The sequence below is a fragment of the Anolis sagrei genome, chromosome 6 (genome assembly GCF_037176765.1).
Source record: "Anolis sagrei isolate rAnoSag1 chromosome 6, rAnoSag1.mat, whole genome shotgun sequence".
Lineage (NCBI taxonomy): Eukaryota > Metazoa > Chordata > Lepidosauria > Squamata > Dactyloidae > Anolis > Anolis sagrei.
Genome location: NC_090026.1, coordinates 117975438 through 117997192, shown reverse-complemented (window position 1 = coordinate 117997192; position 21755 = coordinate 117975438). Strand labels below are relative to the sequence as shown.

General features: G+C 36.8%; 1 protein-coding gene across 2 annotated transcripts in view; it reads left to right on the top strand.

The window, feature by feature from the left end:
- DYNC2I1 (dynein 2 intermediate chain 1) overlaps window positions 1-17969 on the top strand; it is a 31528-nt gene extending 13559 nt beyond the window's left edge. The window contains exons 8-25 of one of the 2 annotated variants that reach the window (XM_060782568.2): window positions 791-877; window positions 1318-1389; window positions 2310-2556; window positions 3793-3895; window positions 4885-5014; window positions 6099-6210; window positions 6407-6492; window positions 7090-7219; window positions 8147-8319; window positions 9390-9552; window positions 10781-10894; window positions 12834-12895; window positions 13788-13839; window positions 14163-14223; window positions 15142-15238; window positions 15500-15631; window positions 16548-16771; window positions 17753-17969. In XM_060782568.2, coding sequence (XP_060638551.2) covers window positions 791-877; window positions 1318-1389; window positions 2310-2556; window positions 3793-3895; window positions 4885-5014; window positions 6099-6210; window positions 6407-6492; window positions 7090-7219; window positions 8147-8319; window positions 9390-9552; window positions 10781-10894; window positions 12834-12895; window positions 13788-13839; window positions 14163-14223; window positions 15142-15238; window positions 15500-15631; window positions 16548-16771; window positions 17753-17924 — 2217 coding nt within the window. In that variant the 3' untranslated portion in view covers window positions 17925-17969. Of the gene's footprint in view, window positions 1-790; window positions 878-1317; window positions 1390-2309; window positions 2557-3792; window positions 3896-4884; window positions 5015-6098; window positions 6211-6406; window positions 6493-7089; window positions 7220-8128; window positions 8320-9389; window positions 9553-10780; window positions 10895-12833; window positions 12896-13787; window positions 13840-14162; window positions 14224-15141; window positions 15239-15499; window positions 15632-16547; window positions 16772-17752 lie in introns of both variants that reach the window. The other variant, XM_060782567.2, reaches the window with a different exon arrangement.
- The last annotated feature ends 3786 nt before the right edge of the window (window positions 17970-21755 follow it).

The window sequence follows — 21755 nt, the reverse complement described above, 5'->3', positions numbered from 1 at the left end:
AAGATATGCACTTTCAAATCCTTTTTCTTTTGAAGGGAGAGTTAAGTTGTATTTATATTTATTCACATTAAATTAATGGGAACTAAAAGTGCTTATTTGGATTGTGTGTGTATTACCTAAGGTTCCTGTCAGGTCCTGCATTCTGTGTATATTATTTGCAAGTCATTTCAACAGCATTTGGTAGGCTTTACTCCTAAATGATGCATGATACTACCTTATTCAGAGAGACTGAAAGAGCTTTCTAAGGCACCATTAAAAATATTAGAAATTGTTCATGCAGTCTTTTCCTATAGAGTGCTTTAAAATACTTGACATTATTTATGAAGATAGATTGAAAACCTTTAAAAGTAGTTTAATATCCAATAGACTGCAAATATTTAGCTATTATTTAAAAAAACTAGCAGAGATAATTATTCTGGAATATACACGTGATGCAGACATAAATGATTATTTGAAATCACATGTGCAAATTCAGAGATGTCAGAAATTTTCAGATAGATTAGCCTATGTCACTTCAACCATAGCAATTTCTTTTGGAAAGTAAAGTTAGTGGAGAAGCTTTAATGTAGATATTAAGTCTCCAAGAGCAAACACAAAATAAAGCCTTGAATCTCCTTACCATTTGGACATCCTTTAAACTACTACTTTAAGATTTTCACACTGAATTTCTAATCTCAGTGGTATCTTATATTTATTTGTTAGATTTTTATGATGTTCCATTCATTTTATTTGGTTGAATTGCCACATTTCAATGCTTTTCTCATATTAGTTTTGTGTATTGATACGTTAGCGCCACAAAGCTGATGACCTGTCAGCCATGGGACCAAGTCACAAAAGGCAAGCATCTGAAGAAGAAGAAGAGCAAGAAGAAGAAAATGTAAGAGTTATGTCATTACAGTATTTTCTTAAGTGCATAGGTGTTTCAGATCTCTCTTGTTAAATACCTTCAGTTAATATTGTTAGCTATACAATTATGTCATGATTTAATTCTGTGTCATGCTGAACAGACTGCGCTCTGGCACCAGGAGATGCAGAGCCAATTTTAAGAAATGGGGCTATAAAGTGGAGTCCACGACATGTGAATGTGGAGAAGAGCAAATCACAGACCACCTACTACAATGAAGTCTGCCCTGCCAAATGTACAATGGAGGACCTGCTCATAGCTTCTGGTCAAAGGAAATTTAGCATAATACCAAGTTTTTTTTTAAAAAAAAACAACAACTTTGCTTGTGTTTTTTAAATACAGTATAACTGTATTCTCAATTTGCTTCTGCCACGATAAATAAATAAATATTCTATGTTTCTCTTGCTTACCAGGAAGTGAAGAAAGGTACTTCCTATCCAGATCCAGATCATGATTCTTCAATGAACTATGAAGATGATTTTGAGGTGGGTGCAAACCCATGTTTTTTTTTTTACAAGACTTGAGGGATAAAAATAAATACAGAGATGATGACATAGGAATTTTAATTGATATGATATTGGTCATTTATGCATTTTGTACATTTGAGACCCCTTGGTGGTGCAGTGGGTTAAACCGCTGAGCTGCTGAACTTGCTGGCCAAAAAGTTGGCATAGGAATCTGGGCAGCAGGGTGAGCTCCCGCTGTTAGGCCCAGCTTCTGTCAACCTAGCAGTTTGAAAACATGCAAATGTGAATAGATCAATAAGTACCTCTTCTGTGGGAAGGTAACGGCGCTCCATGCAGTCATGCTGGCTACATGACCTAGGAGGCGTCTACGGACAACGCTGGCTCTTTGGCTTAGAAATGGAGATGAGCACCAACCCCCAGAGTCGGACACGACTGGACTTAATGTCAGGAGAAAACCTTTACCTTTTACTTATGTTTTGAGACAGCTCTCTGCTATGATACAAACAAAAATAACTGTACAGAAATTGAAAGAATGAATCAGAATGTGTGTCTGACAGTATTATTTACACTGACTGGCAGGAAATCTCCTTGTTTACGACTGAACTTGGGACCAATGTCCTATGGTCCTTCCTCAGAGCCCCACTTACCTTTGTTTCTTTTATGGCTCTTTGACTTTAGTTCTCAGAGAAAGCTAAGTTTTCTTAATATCAACTTTCACTTGATGGTTCAGGTGAAGATGCTATAAAAGGATGATGTTTCCTTAACCAAACTATAGTAATGCTATTTGTATAATACTATTTTAGTATTTATGAGATGCCTTTCTTAATAATAAAAATGGACAATCTTTATTTTAAAGTCCTGCAAATGGTGAGAAGATCTGAGGTCTTTTCCTACTGGGAAGATCTATTGCCTTGTAAAAGTCCTGTTTCTTTTTCAAGGATTATGAAGATGATTTTGATGATGTAGATGATGAAGATGATGAGGAAGAGGAAGATAATCAGGAACAGGAAAAGGAAGAAGGAGAAGCAGAACAAAGAGTAAACAAACCACTTATGGCCAAGAACACAGAAATTGAAGAAATTCGAAAAGCAATTTATGCTGAAAATGAAATGATTGGGAGCTTGCTACCCAAGCAGAGAAAGAAAGAATTTCATCCAAAAGAACCTGAAAAGAAACCAGAAATCGGTATGTGGCCAGACACTAGTTTTGGGTCGAAATTATGAGAGCAACCCAATTTAGCTGTAAAGTCATTCTCAGGAAGGTTAAAGGAGCAACTCACAACCATCGGATTAAGCCCTCATGCAGGACTCGGTAAGGTTTAGTTAGGCTGTAAATGTTGAAGTTTTCAAGCTAAAGGAAACACAAGAATGTGCAGGAGTATAAAGGCAACATCACTGTCAAAACATCACTTTGCAACCAAAGTGAAATGAGAGCAGAACAGATGTTGAAAGAATAATTAATTCAGAATACTATTGTGGGCTGAGTAATGGTTGAAATCTTTAACAGCAGCTTTTTCTTAAAGCAAGAGATTTCTCGACCAGTTGGCAAGACTAGCATTTTTAAAAAAAAACAAAGGAGGGAGAGAAGGGATGAAATAGTTTAGAATATTGATCTTCTGCCTTGATTGATTTATTAGCTAAAGGATTAACCTAAGGGTTGTGGATCGCTCCTTCAGCCTTTCTAGAATGGTAATTCATGGTATATATCAACCTTATAAAAAATTGATTGTTGGGGACCACAGCTATAAGAAATCCTACACAAGGCAAGGAAAATAGAGGACAACCCTTTTAGTATATCCTAGTTTAAATAAGAAAAGTAAATACAGTTAATGCCAAAGTTGGTCCCAATAACATTGGTCCAGTGATCGGAATTGCAAGAATCTAGGAATTCCAGTTATAGTTACGATTCTTCACTTTTCTGTCATTTCAAAGGCGGTCGTCATCTCTGTGCCATCATTGCTGTGTCCCTTACTTCTTCTAGCCTTCTTAAATTCTTTTGGTAGAGAACCAAATTAGGATGATGACGATGATTGTTTATATCCCACTATTTCTCTCTTTCTCTTTCTCAAGGCACATTTGCATTTTATCTGGTTTAGTTCCATTTCATTTAGTAATAAAAATGAAAGTCATATAATTGAATGCCTACATGCATAAAAATAATGCCTACATGTGGAAAATTAGTATATCATGGATGCAACGCTGAATTTTTGCCCCCTGCATATAATATTTCTATGGGAAGGGAGCTTTTATTTTGGCAACAATTCAAATGTACAGTGTGCGTTTGCAAAATTGAATCGGTCCTAAGCGTGTAATCTTGAGACAGAAAGAACTCTCATTTTAATTTTACTTGCTTTCATATTTATGTGGATCAGATTTATCTACCTGTTATTTAAGTTTCATTATTGTACCTTTTTTTTTACAGAAAGACAAGATTCATCTGCTCATATGGCTAAGTCTGGAAAGTTCATTGATTTTCAAACAGCTAAACAGCGGCAAAATAACAGAAAGATTGCCAGTCAACAGAAGTAAGTGATATTGAAATGAACACAGTTACATGTAGCATTTTAATACATTTTTGTTATGTTACAAGTGCTATTTGTTTAACAAAGTGGAATAAAACATTTGAATGTGCAATTAATTGGTATAAAATCTAAATTATTTTAATAAGTCACATCCAGTGGGAATATAAATGGAGATGTGTTTGCATGGTTCTGAGACTCAGGTGATATAATTCTGTCAAATGCCAGTTTATAAGAACAGAAAATATATATCTGTATTTTGCTAGGCTTTCCCCCCCCCCCCCCCCCTCTTTGTTTTGTGTAAAAGACAAAGCAATATTTCCCCTTAGAAATTAACAGATCCTTGAGTTTAGGAGCAGATCTGTTCAATGTTGATCTATTATGCAGTCTTACTGAGAAGTGAAAAAGGTGCCCCTTTTAATGTTAGTTTATTGGATAATTATATGACCAGGTTTGCAAGTCACTGTGTAGAATTTCCTTCCTGAAAGAAGTGTATCAATAAAAAGCACTACAAGTTTATTTCATAAATATTCAGTATAGCCTACCATTACAAATATTTAACATATGCTTCAAGTAAATTCACACATAGCTTTTGAAATCTGTGATGTTTTAAATCTACAGCTAAACATTTGAAGTAGGAATGTGACAAACATGCTTGCAAAATGCAAGCATGCTATTGATGCATCTGTCAGGGAGTTTTCATTTCTTGTTGAGCAAGTTCTTTGTAGCAAACCCACATTGTTCCATTTGCAATATATGTAACAGGACGCACAATGTATATGTCAGTGCCTAGAAAATAATATTTCTCATCCAGAATTCACTTTAATAACTCTCCTGATTTAAAGGATACTGGAATCAATAACATTTTAAAACTCTTTTTGTATGACATTGAATATACATATTGTTTTTCATAGTACAAATAATTCTAGACCAGTTATATATCTCTGTAATTTGCGCTTATTGGCCATTTTGTTTTCTTGTGACATGTTTTCAAGGAAACGTAGTGCTGAACTCCTACGACTTATTGACATGGACTTTTCAGTCAGCGTCTGCTTGCTGGATTTGCCTCCAGTAAATGAATATGACATGTATATCCGGAACTTTGGAAAAATAAATACAAAGCAGGTAAAGAGCAACTTACAATTCATTACATTTCTTATTGCTTTGTTCAATTAATTATTCAAGCCTGCAGTATGTTGTAGTCCAGCCTTTGATTTTGCCTGCACCTGATCTCTCTGGGGATTCTAGGCCTGTTAGTCAGCATGATTGTGCAAAGGGCCTCCTGGCCACCACGGATTCCTGGACCTCCAGGTTCAACGCTGAGTCCAGGAGGACCCCCAAACTGCAGACCTGTCTTCAGGTGTGCATTCACTGATACATGAATCACTGTTAGTGATCCAAAAAATACTAAAGAGATGCATAGGGTAGGGACTGCCATAAAACAGTTTAGAGATGCATATCTAATCCAATTACATATGATCTTTAAAGCCCTAAACAGCTCAGGTCCAGGCTGTTTGGCTGACTGGGTTTCCTTGTACGAACTGCCTGAGTCCTGAGATTGTCGGGAGAGACCCTTCTCTCAGTCCCACCTCTATCTCAAGCACAGTCGGTGCGAACGAGAGAGCGGGCCTTTTTGGTGTCTGTCTCTCGACTCTGGAACTCTCTTCTTTCCATGGAAGCCAGAATAGTCCCCTCCCTGCTGTCCTTACAGCAGCAAGCTAAAACCTTTTTATTTAGGCAGGCATTTAAAGAAGATTTTTAAAGATCAAGTCAGGAGGTGCTGTGATTTTAGCTTTTAACACATTTTTAATTAGTTTTAAGGATTATGAAAATAATAATTGTAATAGTAATAGTTTATGTCCTGACTGAGTTTGTCGAATCAGGAATGGTTGGATAATATTATCCATTATTAATCATCAGATTTTATTTAACATCCTTAGACAAAGCACAACACAGTCAACAAAATACACTCTTTTTTTTGTAATCGAGGCATCCGGGGTTCTATAGAGCTGAAGGTTCTATGGGATCAGAACCTTTAGGAGTGACTCACATTAATTCCAAACAAATATGAATTCAAAAAGATTTCTTTAAATATTGAATTAAGATAATAGTAATAAATCGAACATTGTGTGGAGACTATGCACACCAATTGATGAATTGTCGATGTTGACCTGAAATCTGAGCTAATAACTTCATTCTTCTCCTTTAGGCCTATTGTCAGTGGAATGAAGATAATTTGGACAGAGACATTCAGACTGAGGAAATAGAGACTCAAGAAAAGTGGACACAGCATCCTGGAGAAACTGCCCTTGTGTGTGGAGGTAATTAGCATAGATCCACTGTACATCAAACAGTGGTAATTAAATTTAACCTGACCCTGTTTCCTCTTTACTTAATTACTAAATCTTCCATAATTTTTACAGTGCAAAGCATAAATGTCCAAAAATTCCATGAAGCTTTCTGAGAAATGTTTTGTGGTACTTTGTTTCTTACATGTGATTTTGTATTTCACATCAGGTCTAAAAAGCACTAGTGATGTTTCTCCTCTTACACCAAAAATTGATTCCCAGAGATTAGCAAGTTTTCTTCGGTCAGCTTGTCAGGTATAGTTTTAAAACTATTTATTAATGATATAATAGCACAAAAATGGTAATAATAAACAAAGGGTTGTGTCTGGACTCTATTTAAAGCTGGTCTAGGATAGGTTAGTTGTAAGTTTCAACACCACCACTGTACATGTGCAGATGAAATAAGCTTTTTTCCTGTAACTTCAGAGATTAGAACACAAGCCAGTGGATTTGAATTACAAAAAAAAAAAAAAAGACTTTCTAAATAAACATTAGGAAGAACGTTTTGGCCCTTATGGTCCCTTCCAAATCTTTTATTCTAATGGATCTACTCTAATTCTGTCTAAATCTTATTCTAGTGCATTGTGTGGAAATTCCTATATTATTTGAATATTTTATTTATTTATTATTATAACTTGAGGGAATTGTATTTATGTATTTTGTGCCACCTCTCTGCTTCGGTTTTTCTTGATTAAGTAGGAATGAGTAATTGAGAGAGACAGTTTCCTTCATAATCCATCCACATTAAAAAATGCAATGTTCAAGTACAGATTTTGAAAATATAATTTATTAACACTGCAGGGTAACAAAAGGAATATCCTTTTTCATTTCTTTAAATGATATGTTCAAAAGGTGATTGAAGTTCTCCTTGAGGAAGATCAAGTAGCAATACAACCCAGACGGAATTTAAGATCACGGCCCTCCAGTCTGTCTATTTCTGATAGATGTTTTCAGTTAAATACTGATCTGCCTTTCCTAAATGGTAAGTAATATTTCTTCTCCATTATAAGAACATACAAAGAAGGCCATAAGTAGGACCTGAATATAATTATCTGCTCATCTGCTGTTCCTTCACTGGATAATGAAAAATCTTAATTTTTAGCGGAAGATATGAAGTTGTATTGGCAGAACTTGTTTGTCTGGCCTTTTAAGTAAATTTTGATAAAAATTACTCCTGGTATTTTAGTCGTCTTCTATGAGATAGTATTGGGACACTGTTTTACATTGGCTGCAGACTCAGAAAATGATAGTGAGACTGCTGCTTAAACCATGACTTAGAGACCCTTCAGTATTTTTTCTGCTCTTTACCATATATTTTATCCACTCTCATTTCAGTTTATACCCTCCTTTAGATACCAAACACTGTTTTTCGCATACACAGAACTTAGCTGCATGCCCAGTTGGCTTTGTTTTCCTAGTTTGTTGTGAAGCACTGAACGGAAATATAAATTTCCTCCCAGTGTACTTTTTTTCTCTTCTCTTGAGTCACTTTGCAAATCCTTCAGAATAGCTTAGTCCTTTGCTCTAGCCAGGGAAATTACCACTCAAATCAACAAAAGGGATCTGAGAGTGCCTTTCCCTCTTTTCTCCCCAATCAAAAACATTGCAATTAATTAGGTTAAAGATTTAAAATTAATTTTAATTTCAAATCTTTAACTTAATGTATGTTAACTGTTTGTTGTTCAAAGGCATTGAATAGATTCCATATGTACAGCCACCTTGAGTACCCTTCAGGGTGGAGAAAGGCAGGATACAAATAGAATAAATAAATAAATAATAGCATTAATCTCTCTTATCTTCTTAAGTCAAAAATGAGGCTTTGGGTGACTGTCAGAGAATGGTTCTATGTCTTTGGCCTTTGAGCATTTTATTTTTTTTAAAAAAACTATAGGTCCAATGTTTTTCTTAGGTCGAAAAATATCGCACTTGCATATCTCTCAGGCTCAGAGGCAGGCTCTGCTTTCCGTCCATGGGCTACCTGAAAAATCAAGTGGCTTGCTACTGGACAGAAAATATATTATTTGCGTGTGGAATGTCTGGCAACCCTCCAGTCCTCAGAAATTATTATTCTGTGAATCACAGGTATATTTTAATTTGTTTACACTTGGGGACCATGAAAAACTATGTATAGTTCTGGTCAGAAGTGATAGAGAACCTGAAATATGATCTGAAAGATGGGGGGGGGGGGAATCATGTTAACAATTCACAATATATGCCATACACAAATTAACAAGACAACAAAGCTCCTTTTTCTGCCCCCCCCCCCCCCCCCCAATTTTCCCTTCCATTTAGTTAGAGGTGTTTGATCAGCACTAGTATGGTCCACAGCCTCACAGTTAATACACTGTTGCAATGAGAACGACTGGTCTCGTGAAACCCTCTTATAGTTCAAAGACTTATTAAATATGGCTTTCTGTGGGTGAGCAGATGGCGACTACTAGATAGCATATGTTCTGTATCAGAAACTAGAGCTGATGTGGTATATCCAATACAATTTTCTGAATCAGCACTCCAAATAACCAAACTGAATCTAAAGATGACCAAAAACTGATTCATCACCCTTTTGGTACTAAGGTTGGAGAGAGGTCCCTGGTCAAAGTGTTTCCCTGGTCAAAAACGATTGGGAACCACTGGTCTACAATGTATGATGCATTCAAGCTTCTTGTACAAAAGGGCAAGATTTGTCTCTAGCCAAATGTACCATGGCCATGCACATAGCTGTGGCAAACAGGCAAAATTAACAGCAACATTTTTCAGGATGCCTTTCAGAGCACAAATCAAGAGCAAAATAAAGAGAAAAGGGAAGAACAGGTCAACCTGTCTCATCAGCATTCCCCAACATGTTAAAAAAAGCATAGAACTATTTGTTTGACTACCAAAATCAAAAGTCAAGAAGAAATTAAATTAAACAAATCTTGACAGTGGAAATACTGTTATTGAAACTAGCAGTTCAAAAATAGTTAGCGATAATACAAATATCGTGGCACTAGATGGACCAGTTAATACGTGTAGTGTGATTACAGCTTCTAGGGGGGGGGGGGGGGGGAAGCATAGCTTTGGAATGGGGAGGGATTTATGAGTCTTAGTGAAAAAAAAGTGCAACAACATGATTTCCATGTTTATGATTCTGACATGATTCACCTACCATTTAGGTAACGTGCTGCTGCTTTAGCCCCAGTAAAGCTATTTTAGTATTTGCTGGGACAGTTGATGGTTCAGTGTTGGTATGGGACCTCAGAGAAGACTCCAGAATGCACTTCTCCATGAAAGTCAACGAAACAAATTGGACATTTCGGTCTCCTACATTTTCTACTGGTTAGTTGGCATGATTTGCATAATTTAATCACCTCTCTGTTATAACTAGATTGGGGAGCGCTTGATTGTAATTGTAAAATTTCAATTCCACTTCTGTTCATTTTTGTCATCACACTGAAAAGGATGTGCTCCGCTTATTGTGAAGTAAAGGTTAATTTTCTGGATAAACCTGTGTAATAACTAAAGTTTACTGCAATAAATTTCAATAAGGCTGTCAACCCAAAGCTGGCATCTATGGAATTTCACACTTGAACGCAGTAAAAATTAGTACTTCTTAACAGTGAATAGTAAAATTAAATTTATAGCAGAAACTTGCCAACACTTGTATGTTTTGAGTTTCAGTCTCATTTTAACAACAATCTTAAATACTATTGTTAAAGAAGCTCTCTCTCCAGGCCTTTGTTTTGATGAATGACATTCTCTGGAGGCAAAATTATATTTTGCTCTGAGTACCTATTATTGAGAATTCACACAGTTTAAAATGGATTCTACATAACACTTTCTATTGAAATGGAGCCCCTGGTAGCACAGTGAGTTAAATCACTGAGCTGCTGAACTTGCTGACAGAAAGGTTGGTGGTTCGAATCCGGGGAGTGGGGTGAGCTCCCACTGTTAGCCCCAGATTCTGCCAACCTAGCAGTTCGAAAACATGCAAATGTGAGTAGATCGATAGGTACTGCTCCGGCAGGAAGGTAACGGCGCTCCATGCAGTCATGCCAGCTACATGACCTTGCTGCGTCTATAGACAAAGCCGGCTCTTCAGCTTAGAAATGAAGATGAGCACCCCCTCCCCCAGAGTCGGACACAAGTAGACTTAACGTCGAGGGGAAACCTTTATCTTTACTTTTCTATTTAAAAGACTGTTGATACCCTCATGGTGAACCTTTCTTGTTATCCAGACCAACTTGAGCATAGTGAGGTAGTCAACCCTAGCAGCAGACTACTAATTGCATACAACATTAACAAATAATTTGTTATTTAAATTGCTATATTTTTACTGGTAGGAATTAGGAGATGAGTTTGAGGGACTTTTTGCCCTGGGGCCAAAATAACTTCTTTGTATTCTGTGGCACTTAACTTGAGCATTGATAGATAAAAGTCTCAGACTGATCAGAGAACATATTTAAAATTCAGCTTTTGAGAAATTAACATTTACCATTATCATGAATAAAACAATTGGGGCTGAGTAGGTGACTGTGAACCGTTTTGGCTTATTGCTTAACTCTAGATGGCGTATTTGCCCCAATAAACCACACATGTCCTGTGCTGACGATTGAACCTATCTCAACATCTGTCTTCAAAGAGCAGAATTCTGGGCTTTCCTATCTCTCATTTCAAGAAGGTATGCAAACTACTTTCCAGAATCAACAAATGATCTTTATGTATAGTCTATAGGCCTTCCTTTGAGTCAGGACCTAGATATCTGCCTCACACCATGTCTCACTGGTTCTCTGTGGTTTCAGGTGAGAGGTTTTGCAATCAATATGAAAGTGCTGGCATTGAATCTTATGTCTTTTGTATACAAAACAAGTATTTTAGAAAAACTCGTCATGCCCAAAAAGCTGTTAGTTTTAGAGATTTCCGTCATTTTTTCTTCTGTGGCATCTTTGAAGGGACCAGCCTGATAACTACTATTGTTTCATTGTTACCGTATATACTCTAGTATAAGCCAACCCAAATATAAGCCAAGGCACCTAATTTTACCACAAAAAAACTGGGAAATTGTATTGACTCAATAAGCCAAGGGTGGGAAATGCACCAGCTACTGATAAATTTCAAAATAAAAATAGATACCAATAAAATTACATTAATTGAGGCATCAGTAGATTGAATGTTTTACATAAAACTGTAATTTATGATAAGACAGTCCAACTGTGATTAAACCATTATTCTAACCTTCAGTGTAAATGTGCGTATGTATCCTTCCAACAATAATAGAGTAAAATAATAAATGTAATGAAAAGAATACTAATAGAGTTAAATAATGGAAATGTAATATTAACAGTAATAATAGAGTATAATATTTATTGTAATAATAATAGAGTAAAAAGTAATAAATGTAATAATAACAGTAATAATAGAGTACAATATTTATTGTAATAATAATAGAGTAAAAGTAATAAATGTAATAATAACAGTAATAATAAAGTAAAATAATAAATGTAACAACAATAATAGAGTAAAATAATGTAAATGTAATAATAAAAATAATCAAGTAAAATAATAAATGAAATTATCATGCCTCCAGAAGCTATAATTTACTGTCTGTGCTTTGAAGGATCTGCAAGAGGGGCGGAGCTCAGTCTCGGCTCCTGCTAACTTTGGAATGGCAGTTATTTTTGTTAGTTAGGATTTGTCAATTAGTGGAAGAGAGCATAGGAAGGAAGAAGGTGCACAGAAATTCACATCACATCCGAGTTGTATATAGTTTATAGTCAAACAACACGTCACGTGAGAACTGCATTAATATAAAGTCACGTCAGAGTCATATATAGTATAATAAAGAAACAATAGTCATATAGTAACCATCAATAACAAAGAAGATCAAATAACAGAACTGCATAAACTTAAAAGATTTCCTTTCCCCACAGAGATTTTATTGTGGCAGCCAGGGGAAAGGTAGTCCTGTTTGTCTATCAATAAAATGTTGTTTTAATTCATGAAATACAGCCTCCGATCTGTCCTTTTGTGTCACAGCACCTTCCAATCCATAGTAAACACAGAGGAAGAACAGTTATAATAAAACAGAGTAAAATAATAAATATAATAATAACAATAACAGAGAATAATAATAATAATAATAATAGAGAAATATAATGTCAATGTAATAATAATAAATATAGTAAAATTTAATAATAATAATAATAACAGAGAAAAATAATAAATATAATAATAATAGAGTGAAATTATAAATGTAATAATAGCAACAACAATGGCAAAGTAAAATAATAAATAACCTTGTCTCAAGTATAAGCTTAAGGGGGCTGAAAAACTCAGCTTATTCTCAAGTATATTTGGCACATATTTTTATTTGCCACTATATAAGACTTTAAACGGTTTCCTTTTGTGAACTGGCTTCTGGGCTTTGATTGTTGGACAGGCAACACATGTGTTTAACAATACAATAAGGGAATATTCTCACCATTTTGGATAATGGCCTTAGACAATAGATGAGTCCGACCTGTCTTATGTAGATTAATTTTTAAATGTAAGACTAGTTAAGAATACTCATCAGAATCTGTGCAGATGCATAATTACTGAGCTACCCTTTTCTCCTACAGAAATGTTAGGGCTTTCTTTTCAGATTGCCTCAATGGATGAAAATGGGACTCTCACTCTGTGGGTGAGTATCGGCTTTTTATGCCTCAAACTATAACCCATTTTACTCATTGAATACTGATAGGGTTCATGGTATTTTCAAAACGCTGGTTTGTTTTGAACAGTGTGTATCATTTTATTGCAAAATGAACCACTCTGGCCTTGAAATAAATGTTCAAACTAAAAGTTTTACCAATTGGAAAACACTCTCCTTTCTAATAATTAGAACATACATTTTATTTATAAGAGCAGTTGATTAGCAACATGAGCACTTTTTGTTTTGTACCATTGAAAACAGTAGCAATGTTTTGCCAAAACACAATGTAATCGTCAGCTGAGTTAAACAGTGTTATGTTGGATTTTTCCCAGTTGTGTTAAAAGTAGCACATTTGTTTTTGTGGCCCCAAGCACAATACTCACTGCATCATTACTTTTACAACTGGAAACTCTGCATAAACCTGAACTGTAGGTGTCCCATGACTGCAGCCTCTTTTGCAGTAGTGAAATTACACTACTGGGTACAGATCCCAGGGCTTAGTTTTGTACTATCCTACTTTAAAATCTGGGTTTTCATGAACAAATAATCCATTTTGAACAGTTGTTATTAGGCTTCTCATAAAAAGAGGGCTTTCAGAAATGTTTACTGGGACAACAGGCAGGCAAAAATGCAGTACAATGGGAAAGAAAAACTAGCTTAAGGACATTGGGGCAGTGCAAGGGGGTTGTTTGCAATGTAAACGTTCTTTGGAAAGGCAGCAATAAAGGAATTACAACCAGCATAACACAGACTTTGATTGTGCCAAATTGCAATGTAGGGAAGGTCCTACTGAGAAGGTCTGAAAAGATTTAATATAAAGAGAGTTTACAATTTATTTGCAATTATGTTGCTTTTGTTATTAATTTGTACCATTTTCTAGGTAGTGGTTGAACTTCAAAAGGGGGATTTGGCTGGCTCACAAAGTGATTTAGGTGAGTTAAACTAATTAATTATAGTCCCTACTGTTCATTTAATGAAAAAGAGAGAAGCGTGTTTTTGAGAGAAAAGCTCAAGACTGAAACTCTTTTGGACAATCTGTTGTGCCATTGTAAATAATACTTTGGTGAAGCATTGAAACAGTAATATTGGAATAACAATTCTGTACGCACAGTCCCTCCAGGCATTTATATTGTATACTTTTCTCTTTGACATCTAGCTCGAATGTGACATTCACTTATAATTGTCCTGACCATTTGGTATTTACTTTGCTAAGCTAGTAGTAGCAGTCATTACAATCCAGTTTTATTTCTTTCAGGCTTAATTCCTGGTGGGAAAATAAAGTTGGTCCATAGCTCTACTGTACAGCTGAACTGCAGGTAAAAATGACAGTTTTTTACATTCATGTCTACTGCTGCTTGTTATCTCCATGTTTAGTGTTCTTTGCTTTGTTAGTGCTGTTGACAAGGGTTCATTTGACCAAAGCCTGCATTTATCCCACCAAACAAAATCTGCTTATGTTGTATATGTGCCCAATGCATGTAAAAACCTGAATATATTTCCTTTTTCTCAATCCAACCTGGAGAACAGGCCAAATTGTCCACTATTGTTACCAAATTAATGACTTGCTTAGGAGAAGAAAACCAATTGATTCCTGCAATAGTAGTAGTAGTAATCATAATAATAATTTTTTCAATTTTTAAAAAATTTATATTCCGCCCTCTCTCTCCAGGGCACTCAGGGCGGATTCCAACATACAAAGGCAAACATTCAATGCCACCATAGAACAAACAAGTACTGACATAATAATTCCAGAAAACCCCACATATGAAAACAACATTAGAACCTAACATCACTAAATTAAACAAAACATAATCAAACAAAATTATATAATAACTAAATCTGAACATAAAACATCCACAAAAGCCAGCTAAAGTTCATGAAGTTATGTAGGTTGGTTGTGTGGCCATTGATGGTAACTAGGCTAACATGGAGTAACATAGCCTGCATACAATAATAGTTCCCAATCAGAGATCCGGTAGTGGTCTTTCATTGTCTAATCCTCCTCTTCTCCTTATGCTTTTGAATAAAAGTATGTCTTCAGTCATTTTTTGAAGGAGAGGAGGAAGTGGACCAGCTTTATTTCTTTAGGGAGGGAGTTCCAGAGGTAGATAACTGTTAAGCAGGAAACTGAATAAGGAAATAGGATTTTTAAGTGGCTGGAACATGCTATGCTATTGCATCATGTCATAAATTTCACTTATTTATATTTACTTCTCTCTTTTACATTTTTCCAGCCTCTCTCCAAAAGATATGTTCATGGGAGTACCCCAAACACTGAATATTAAATTTCTACCTTCAAATCCGAATCACTTTGTTGTTGGAACCGACGTTGTGAGTATTATTGCAGCTTTAATTCCTCTTTTGTCTCCTTTCCTTTCTTAACTGTGAAGAACTGCATTTTTTAAAATGGTATCATCTCTGAAAGTATGCACGTAGAAGCGTCTGTTACACATTTCTGCATTTTAGAGTCTGAATTAAACCAGTAGTTCTTTATAAAATATTCTTCAATTTTGTTCAGTAGAGCTATTGTTCAATAGACAAGAGATTTTTTTTTCTTATTTATCTTCCTCTTCCTCTTTCTTTAAATCACAGGCCATCGTGAGTCACGGTACGAGGCATGAATTAAAAGTACCTCCCAAGTGGTTCAAACCTCAGCAGGGAGGACCAAGATCAAGCAGAGTCAACGCAATTGACTTCTCCCCTTTTGGAAAGCCAATATTTTTGGTATGGATGCCCTAATACAATTATTGATAGGAATGATCAAGAATGCATATTGTAGCTAAATGTACCTGGAAATGGGTTGTGAGTTTTGTGTTCACACACACATACTCTGTGAGGGATAAGCTGATGCAGTTCAGTAGCCAGTCCTGGAAGTTGTGTAACCTCAAAATCAATGATTGTGTGACTCACAGTTTCATTCTGTTTTGTTACAGACATAATTTTTCAAATCTTGGTATTGACAGATGTTAAGCTGATTAATTATCTAGGAGATAATTTAGAACAAGATTACTAGTATTGTCTTTTAATGCTTCACTCAACTACAGAAGTGAGAAAGAGACAAAAGTCATGTTGTCGAAAAGGCATGGCAAACGCCAGTCCTTCCTCCAGGTGTTTTGGACTTCAACTCCTACAATCAGCTGTTAGGAATTGTGGGAGTTGAACTCCAGAACACCTGACTGTGTGTGTGTGGGGGGGGGGGGTGTTGCCCATACCTGCAGTAGAATCATAGAATGGCAGAATTAGAAGAAACCACAAGGGCCTTCCAGTCCTACCCACTGCCATGCAGGAATGTGAAAAAACAACAAATATATTAAACACTTTAAAAGTGCAAACCACCAATGTATAATATAGCCATATTCCAAAATAGTGCCAACCTTTTATTTTTATTACCAGGTGATGTAGATAGTAAGGCTGTGGCAGACAGAGAAAAGGTAGAACATTGCAGGATGCAGGTGTATTTTGAAACCCATCTGGGTAGTTGTTACATGTTGCAAGTGATGTGTGTCCCCTTTAGAAGTATTTGTTTGATGTTTTAATCAGTTCAAGGATTACCTGAGTTGATGAACTGTGTGGGATTGCAGTTGGATTTATATGGTTTCTTTTTATAATGACAGAACTTCTTGTTTAATTATGTTTTCAGGTGGGATGTTCAGATGGGAGTATAAGATTGCATCAAATGACTTCTGAGCTTCCACTCATGCAGTGGAACAACAGCACCTCGGGGAAGCCAATCATTGCCCTCCAATGGGCCCTGACTAGGCCAGCTGTGTTTTTTGTTTTGGACGCAACATCAGTTGTTTACATCTGGGACCTGCTGGAAAATGACTTGTCGCCGGTAGCAAAACAGCCTATCTGGTCAGATATGTAAGTCTATAACACACATTTTCAGTTGAAACTGTATGGAATTGACACACATGAAAGTTGCTAAATTTCAGCTTTTAACCCTGGCCAACCTTCTATTTCCTTGAAGGTTATACAATGATACAGGTAATCACCATATTGGGACCAAAAATGACATTCCACATTTTCCTCACAGTGCTGGATAATTCAATATGTTTTACTCTTCCAGCTAAGTTTAATTACCATTTTGTATTTGGGCCCCATTCTGATTCCTGCTTTTAGCATCTTGGAATAGAATAAGTTAGATACTATTCTATCTGATTTGTGTGTGTGTGTGTGTGTCAGGAGCAACTTGAGAAACTGCAAGTCGCCTCTGGTGTGAGAGAATTGGCCATCTGCAAGAGCATTGCCCAGGGGATTCCCGGATGTTTTACCATCCTGTGGGAGGCTTCTTTCATGTCTCTGTATGAGAAGCTGGAGCTGATAAACCACTGATCTTTCGGTCAGCAGTCCTGCCAGCGAAAGGATTTAACCCATTGCACCACATGAAGCTCCATTCTGTTCTTTAAGCTGCTAAGTTTGCTTGGGATCTAGTTGGCCATAGTGGCCAAGAGACACATAAATTGTTTAGAAAACCCTATTTCTAAATCCCTCTGCTGCCACAAATTAGGTTTCCTAAACAGGTTATGTCTTTTAGCCTAAGCTGCCTCCCCCATCCACAAAATAGGGATAGATATAATGAGATGATGTTTTCCTTTGAACACAGTCAGTCCTTGGTATCCATGGGAGATTGGTTTTAGGACTCCCTTGCTACTTCACCTTTTCCTCAGACAAACCAAGCAGAGGCTTTTCTCGAAGGCATTTGGAGGCCTTTCAAGAGGGCATTCTATGAGGAGTCACAGGGAGACTGATCCCAGCCTGGCTGATAGAATAAAGCTTGTTATTTCTAGTAGTGTTCTCTTCTTTCCATCCCTTTATTAAACCAAAACACTTTCCCCTCCACAGGGTTATAACTATGGCTGTTCTGGGTGAGCCTGAAAAACCTAATGGTCTCCTCGGGATTGCACTGGCCAAAGAATCTGGAACAATTGACATTAAGTATGTAAAGAAGAAATGGGCGCTGCCTCAACCAGAGGAGTCTGAGAAATTAAACTTACGATTGCAGCAAGCCTTGTAAAATCTAAACAAATGCCTTTCTCTGAATACACAAATATGACACTGATTTTGGATGTATTTATTAATATTTGGATTTTAACCTAACATCAATTTCATATTTTAATTCATATTTTGTAAAACAAATGTGTGTATATATATATATATAGCATATGTATATATATTTAAGAATCAACACAGTATTTGACATACTGAATATTTTTTCAGACACAAAGCCGAACAAATATATATGAAATCATACCATCAAAGGAAGATGTACAGTATGTTTATATTTAGCTCAAAAATGTATTTACTTTACATGTGCTACATAAATCTTTATATTTTGTAATAAATTCCTGAGTATATGCCCCCATAAAGTTTTGAGTACCTGTTTTTAAATGTTATATAAGAAAAACATTTGATTTCTTTATGTTTACCATTCAAATTTTTATAATACCAGAAGATCTAGGAAATACGAGTCTTCTCCTTGTTTTTGAATTACTCATACTTGTAGCAGTTTGACTTCTGTGAACAATTAATTTGCTGACAATTTGGTCTGTAGGTTTTTTTTAAGAGAAGGATCATCTGTAGCTCAGCCTCTATTATAGATCCCTTTCTGGCTCTGCAGGAGGTGATGTATATGAAAGTATGTGTCAAGTCCCAATATCAAGGCTGAGGTTTAATTGAACAAAAGCAAGGTAAGCCGGAACTATATTTCATTTCTAAAGACTTTCAAGGTGTGACTGAAATAACAAAATTATAACACTCAAATGGAGTAATGATGAGCACTGCCCAGGTCAAGAGTCCCATTAATGAATACAAGCTGAGTACTACAGAAAAAAATAATGAAGAGTGGAGAATCACACTGGCAACAAAGATCCCTAGTTAAAGCAATGGTATTCTCCATAGTAACCTATGGATTCGAAAGCTGGACCATAATTAAGGAAGATAGATGCTTTTGAACTGTGGTGTTGGAGGAAAATTCTGAGAGTGTCTTGGACCGCAGAAAGATCAAACCAGTCTATACTCCAGGAAATAATACCTGACTGCTCACTGGAGGGAAGGATGTTAGAGGCAAAGGTGAAGTACTTTGGCCACATAATGAGAAGACAGGAAAACTTGGAGAAGATAATGGTGGTGGGGGAAATGGAAGAAGAAAGGAAGAGGGGCTGACCAAGGACAAGATGGATGGAAGGTATCCTTGAAGTGACTGGCTTGACCTTGAAGGAGCTGGGGGTGGCCACGGCTGACAGGGGGCTCTGGTGTGGGCTGGTCCATGATCACGAAGAGTCGGAAGCAACTGAACTGATAAACAACAAACTACAGAGGCAATGTTGCATTCCGAGGCCAGGAACCACCTCTGTACTTAAAACACACTCTAGTCCAAGGTAAAATAGCAAAGCAGTTTATTAAAGAATATATATGAAAAGCAATTCAGTAAAATAGTATAAAAAACCAGAGTCCAAATATCAGGAATAATCCACAGAAATCAAAGTACAGGAGTAGCATTAAAAACCAGGAATCCAAAAGCAGAATAAATCCAAAACATGAAATTCAGGAACAGTCCTCAAAACTAGGAATCATGAAGCATGAACAAAAGGAAGCATAGAACATGGAATTAGAAATCTTGTGACTTGACCGTAGATCTTTACTCAACACCAATGTTGCCTCGACTAATGAGCCCATCTTCTGGGCTATAGAGAGAAAATCATGCCGTGGGAAATAATCATCTTGGCCTTTGTACTCTCTCTTGAGAAGCCCTATGTTGACAAAACGTAAATCTCCGATCTAACTACTCATTAAATTGTCCATCTGGACTTTCATTGCCAACCTCTGAGCTCAGATGTGCTGCTGACCTTGCTTTTCTAGTGAACTGCCTTTCAGGAATGTGTTCTTCAGACACAGACTGCTCCTTTTCCAAGGCTTAAAATCTCTTGCTGGCTCCTCTGCTGGCTTGCAGACTCGGAATCCTCATTGTCATCAGAATGACTTAACAGGCCCAGAATCCCCAGAAAAATCAGGGGCAGACACATTCAAATGCTGAACTACAACAGCCAGGTCAGGGACCAAAACAAACAACAGCCAAGGTTGCCTTCCAAGAGTTGGGTCAAAAATTCAATTATCAGGGTTCATAAAGACCAAGAATCCAGGGGTACAAACCGAAGTCAGAGGTCAGAAGTCAAGCCAGATAATCAGGACTACAAACAATCAGGACTACAAACTGAAGTCAGTTTGGAAGTCAGAGCCAGAAATTCAGGATACAGACAGGGTCCAAAACAAGATTGCAAGAACCAAGGGCAGAATCCAGAAATCTAACCCAGTGGCAGCAGAACAGAGGTCTAGGATAAAGACCTGAAGTTATCTGCTACAAAGAACTATTCTTTTCCAGGCTGTTTTATCACAAGTTCTCAGTTGTTGTCTGTTTCAGTAAGCCTTCACAGATAATAACTGGAGACTGTGGGCCCTTCCATGTTCCAAAAGTTGAGCAACCCTTCCCAAGCTTGCTGGAATCCTGGGAAGAATCTTGCTCTGCTGGATGCTTGGCCCAACAGATGCTAAGCCAGACCAAACAAAATGCTGTCAATGACAGTATGAAATGCAAAGTATCTATGTTATTTTCTGAAATGCATAGTTCTTGATAAAAAGTGGGTATGGCGTAGAACAGTCATTCTGGGGAACATTGGCTCTCAAAACTTCTCCATCACATATAAAATACTTTAGAGGAACGATTACAGTGACAGCAAAGAAGAATAGGAGAAAGCAATGTCAATCATCTCACTAGAATCATCTTGCTGTGGAACATTTTCCCTGAGAATATTCCTCCAAACTTCAAAACGGTAAGGCCTTCACTCTACTGGTTTATAGTGCTCAAGGGAAAAGAAATATACGGAGGAGAAGCACAGAATGAGATATAGGGATTTTAAGACATTACAGTTACAGTTTGTTTCATTTATTTGGAGTAAAGGTAAAGGTTTCCCTTTGAGATTAAGTCTAGTTGTGTCAGACTCTGGGGTGATGTTCCATCTCCATTTTTAAGCCGAAGAGCCAACATTGTCTATAGATACCCCCAAGGTCATGTGGCCAGCATAACTGCATGGAGTGCCATTACCTTCCTGTTGGGGCGGTACCTATTGATCTACTCACATTTGCATGTTTTGAACTGCTAGGTTGGCAGAAGCTGGGACTAATATTTGCAGTATGACAGGATAAAAAACCCTAACGCACAAATAGAAACCTGTAGAATCGTACTTCTGTTAGTGTATTACAGCAATGATACCAAATGTCTTGTGACACCTTGAAGACGGACAAATGAATTATGGCAAAAGGTTGTGTATGAATTCTGGTTGTCGGTAAATATACACACTGGTTTACAGGTGGAAAATGTAAAGATCACGGGCTCAAAAGTCAATAAAATGTGAATGATTAAGTCCTTGACATTTTTGCCCAAGGCTCAGATGTATACAAGAAAAGTTTACTCACTACTGACAACAGTACTTAAGTCATGACAAGCTACATAATATGTCTATCTGTGAAATACTGATTTTATTTATGTGGTGCTGAAAAAGCAGGGTTTTGAAATAAATGCAATCAAGGCCAAGCTGTGATTGGGATTAAAACCTACTCTCCTTATTCTTTGATAGGAAGTGTTGAGGATGAGGGAGGGAGGAACTTCATTAATGCATTTTCCCTTCCACTTGATCCTGATTATTGTCTCTGCACTGCTAATAATAGTACAAAGTATTACTTTTTCCCACATTACATTGACGGCTGATCAGATTGATTGCAAGGAAAATTACATGCAGCTTCCCAGGTCACCAGCAGAACACAAGACCTGATCAAAGGACATATGCATCCC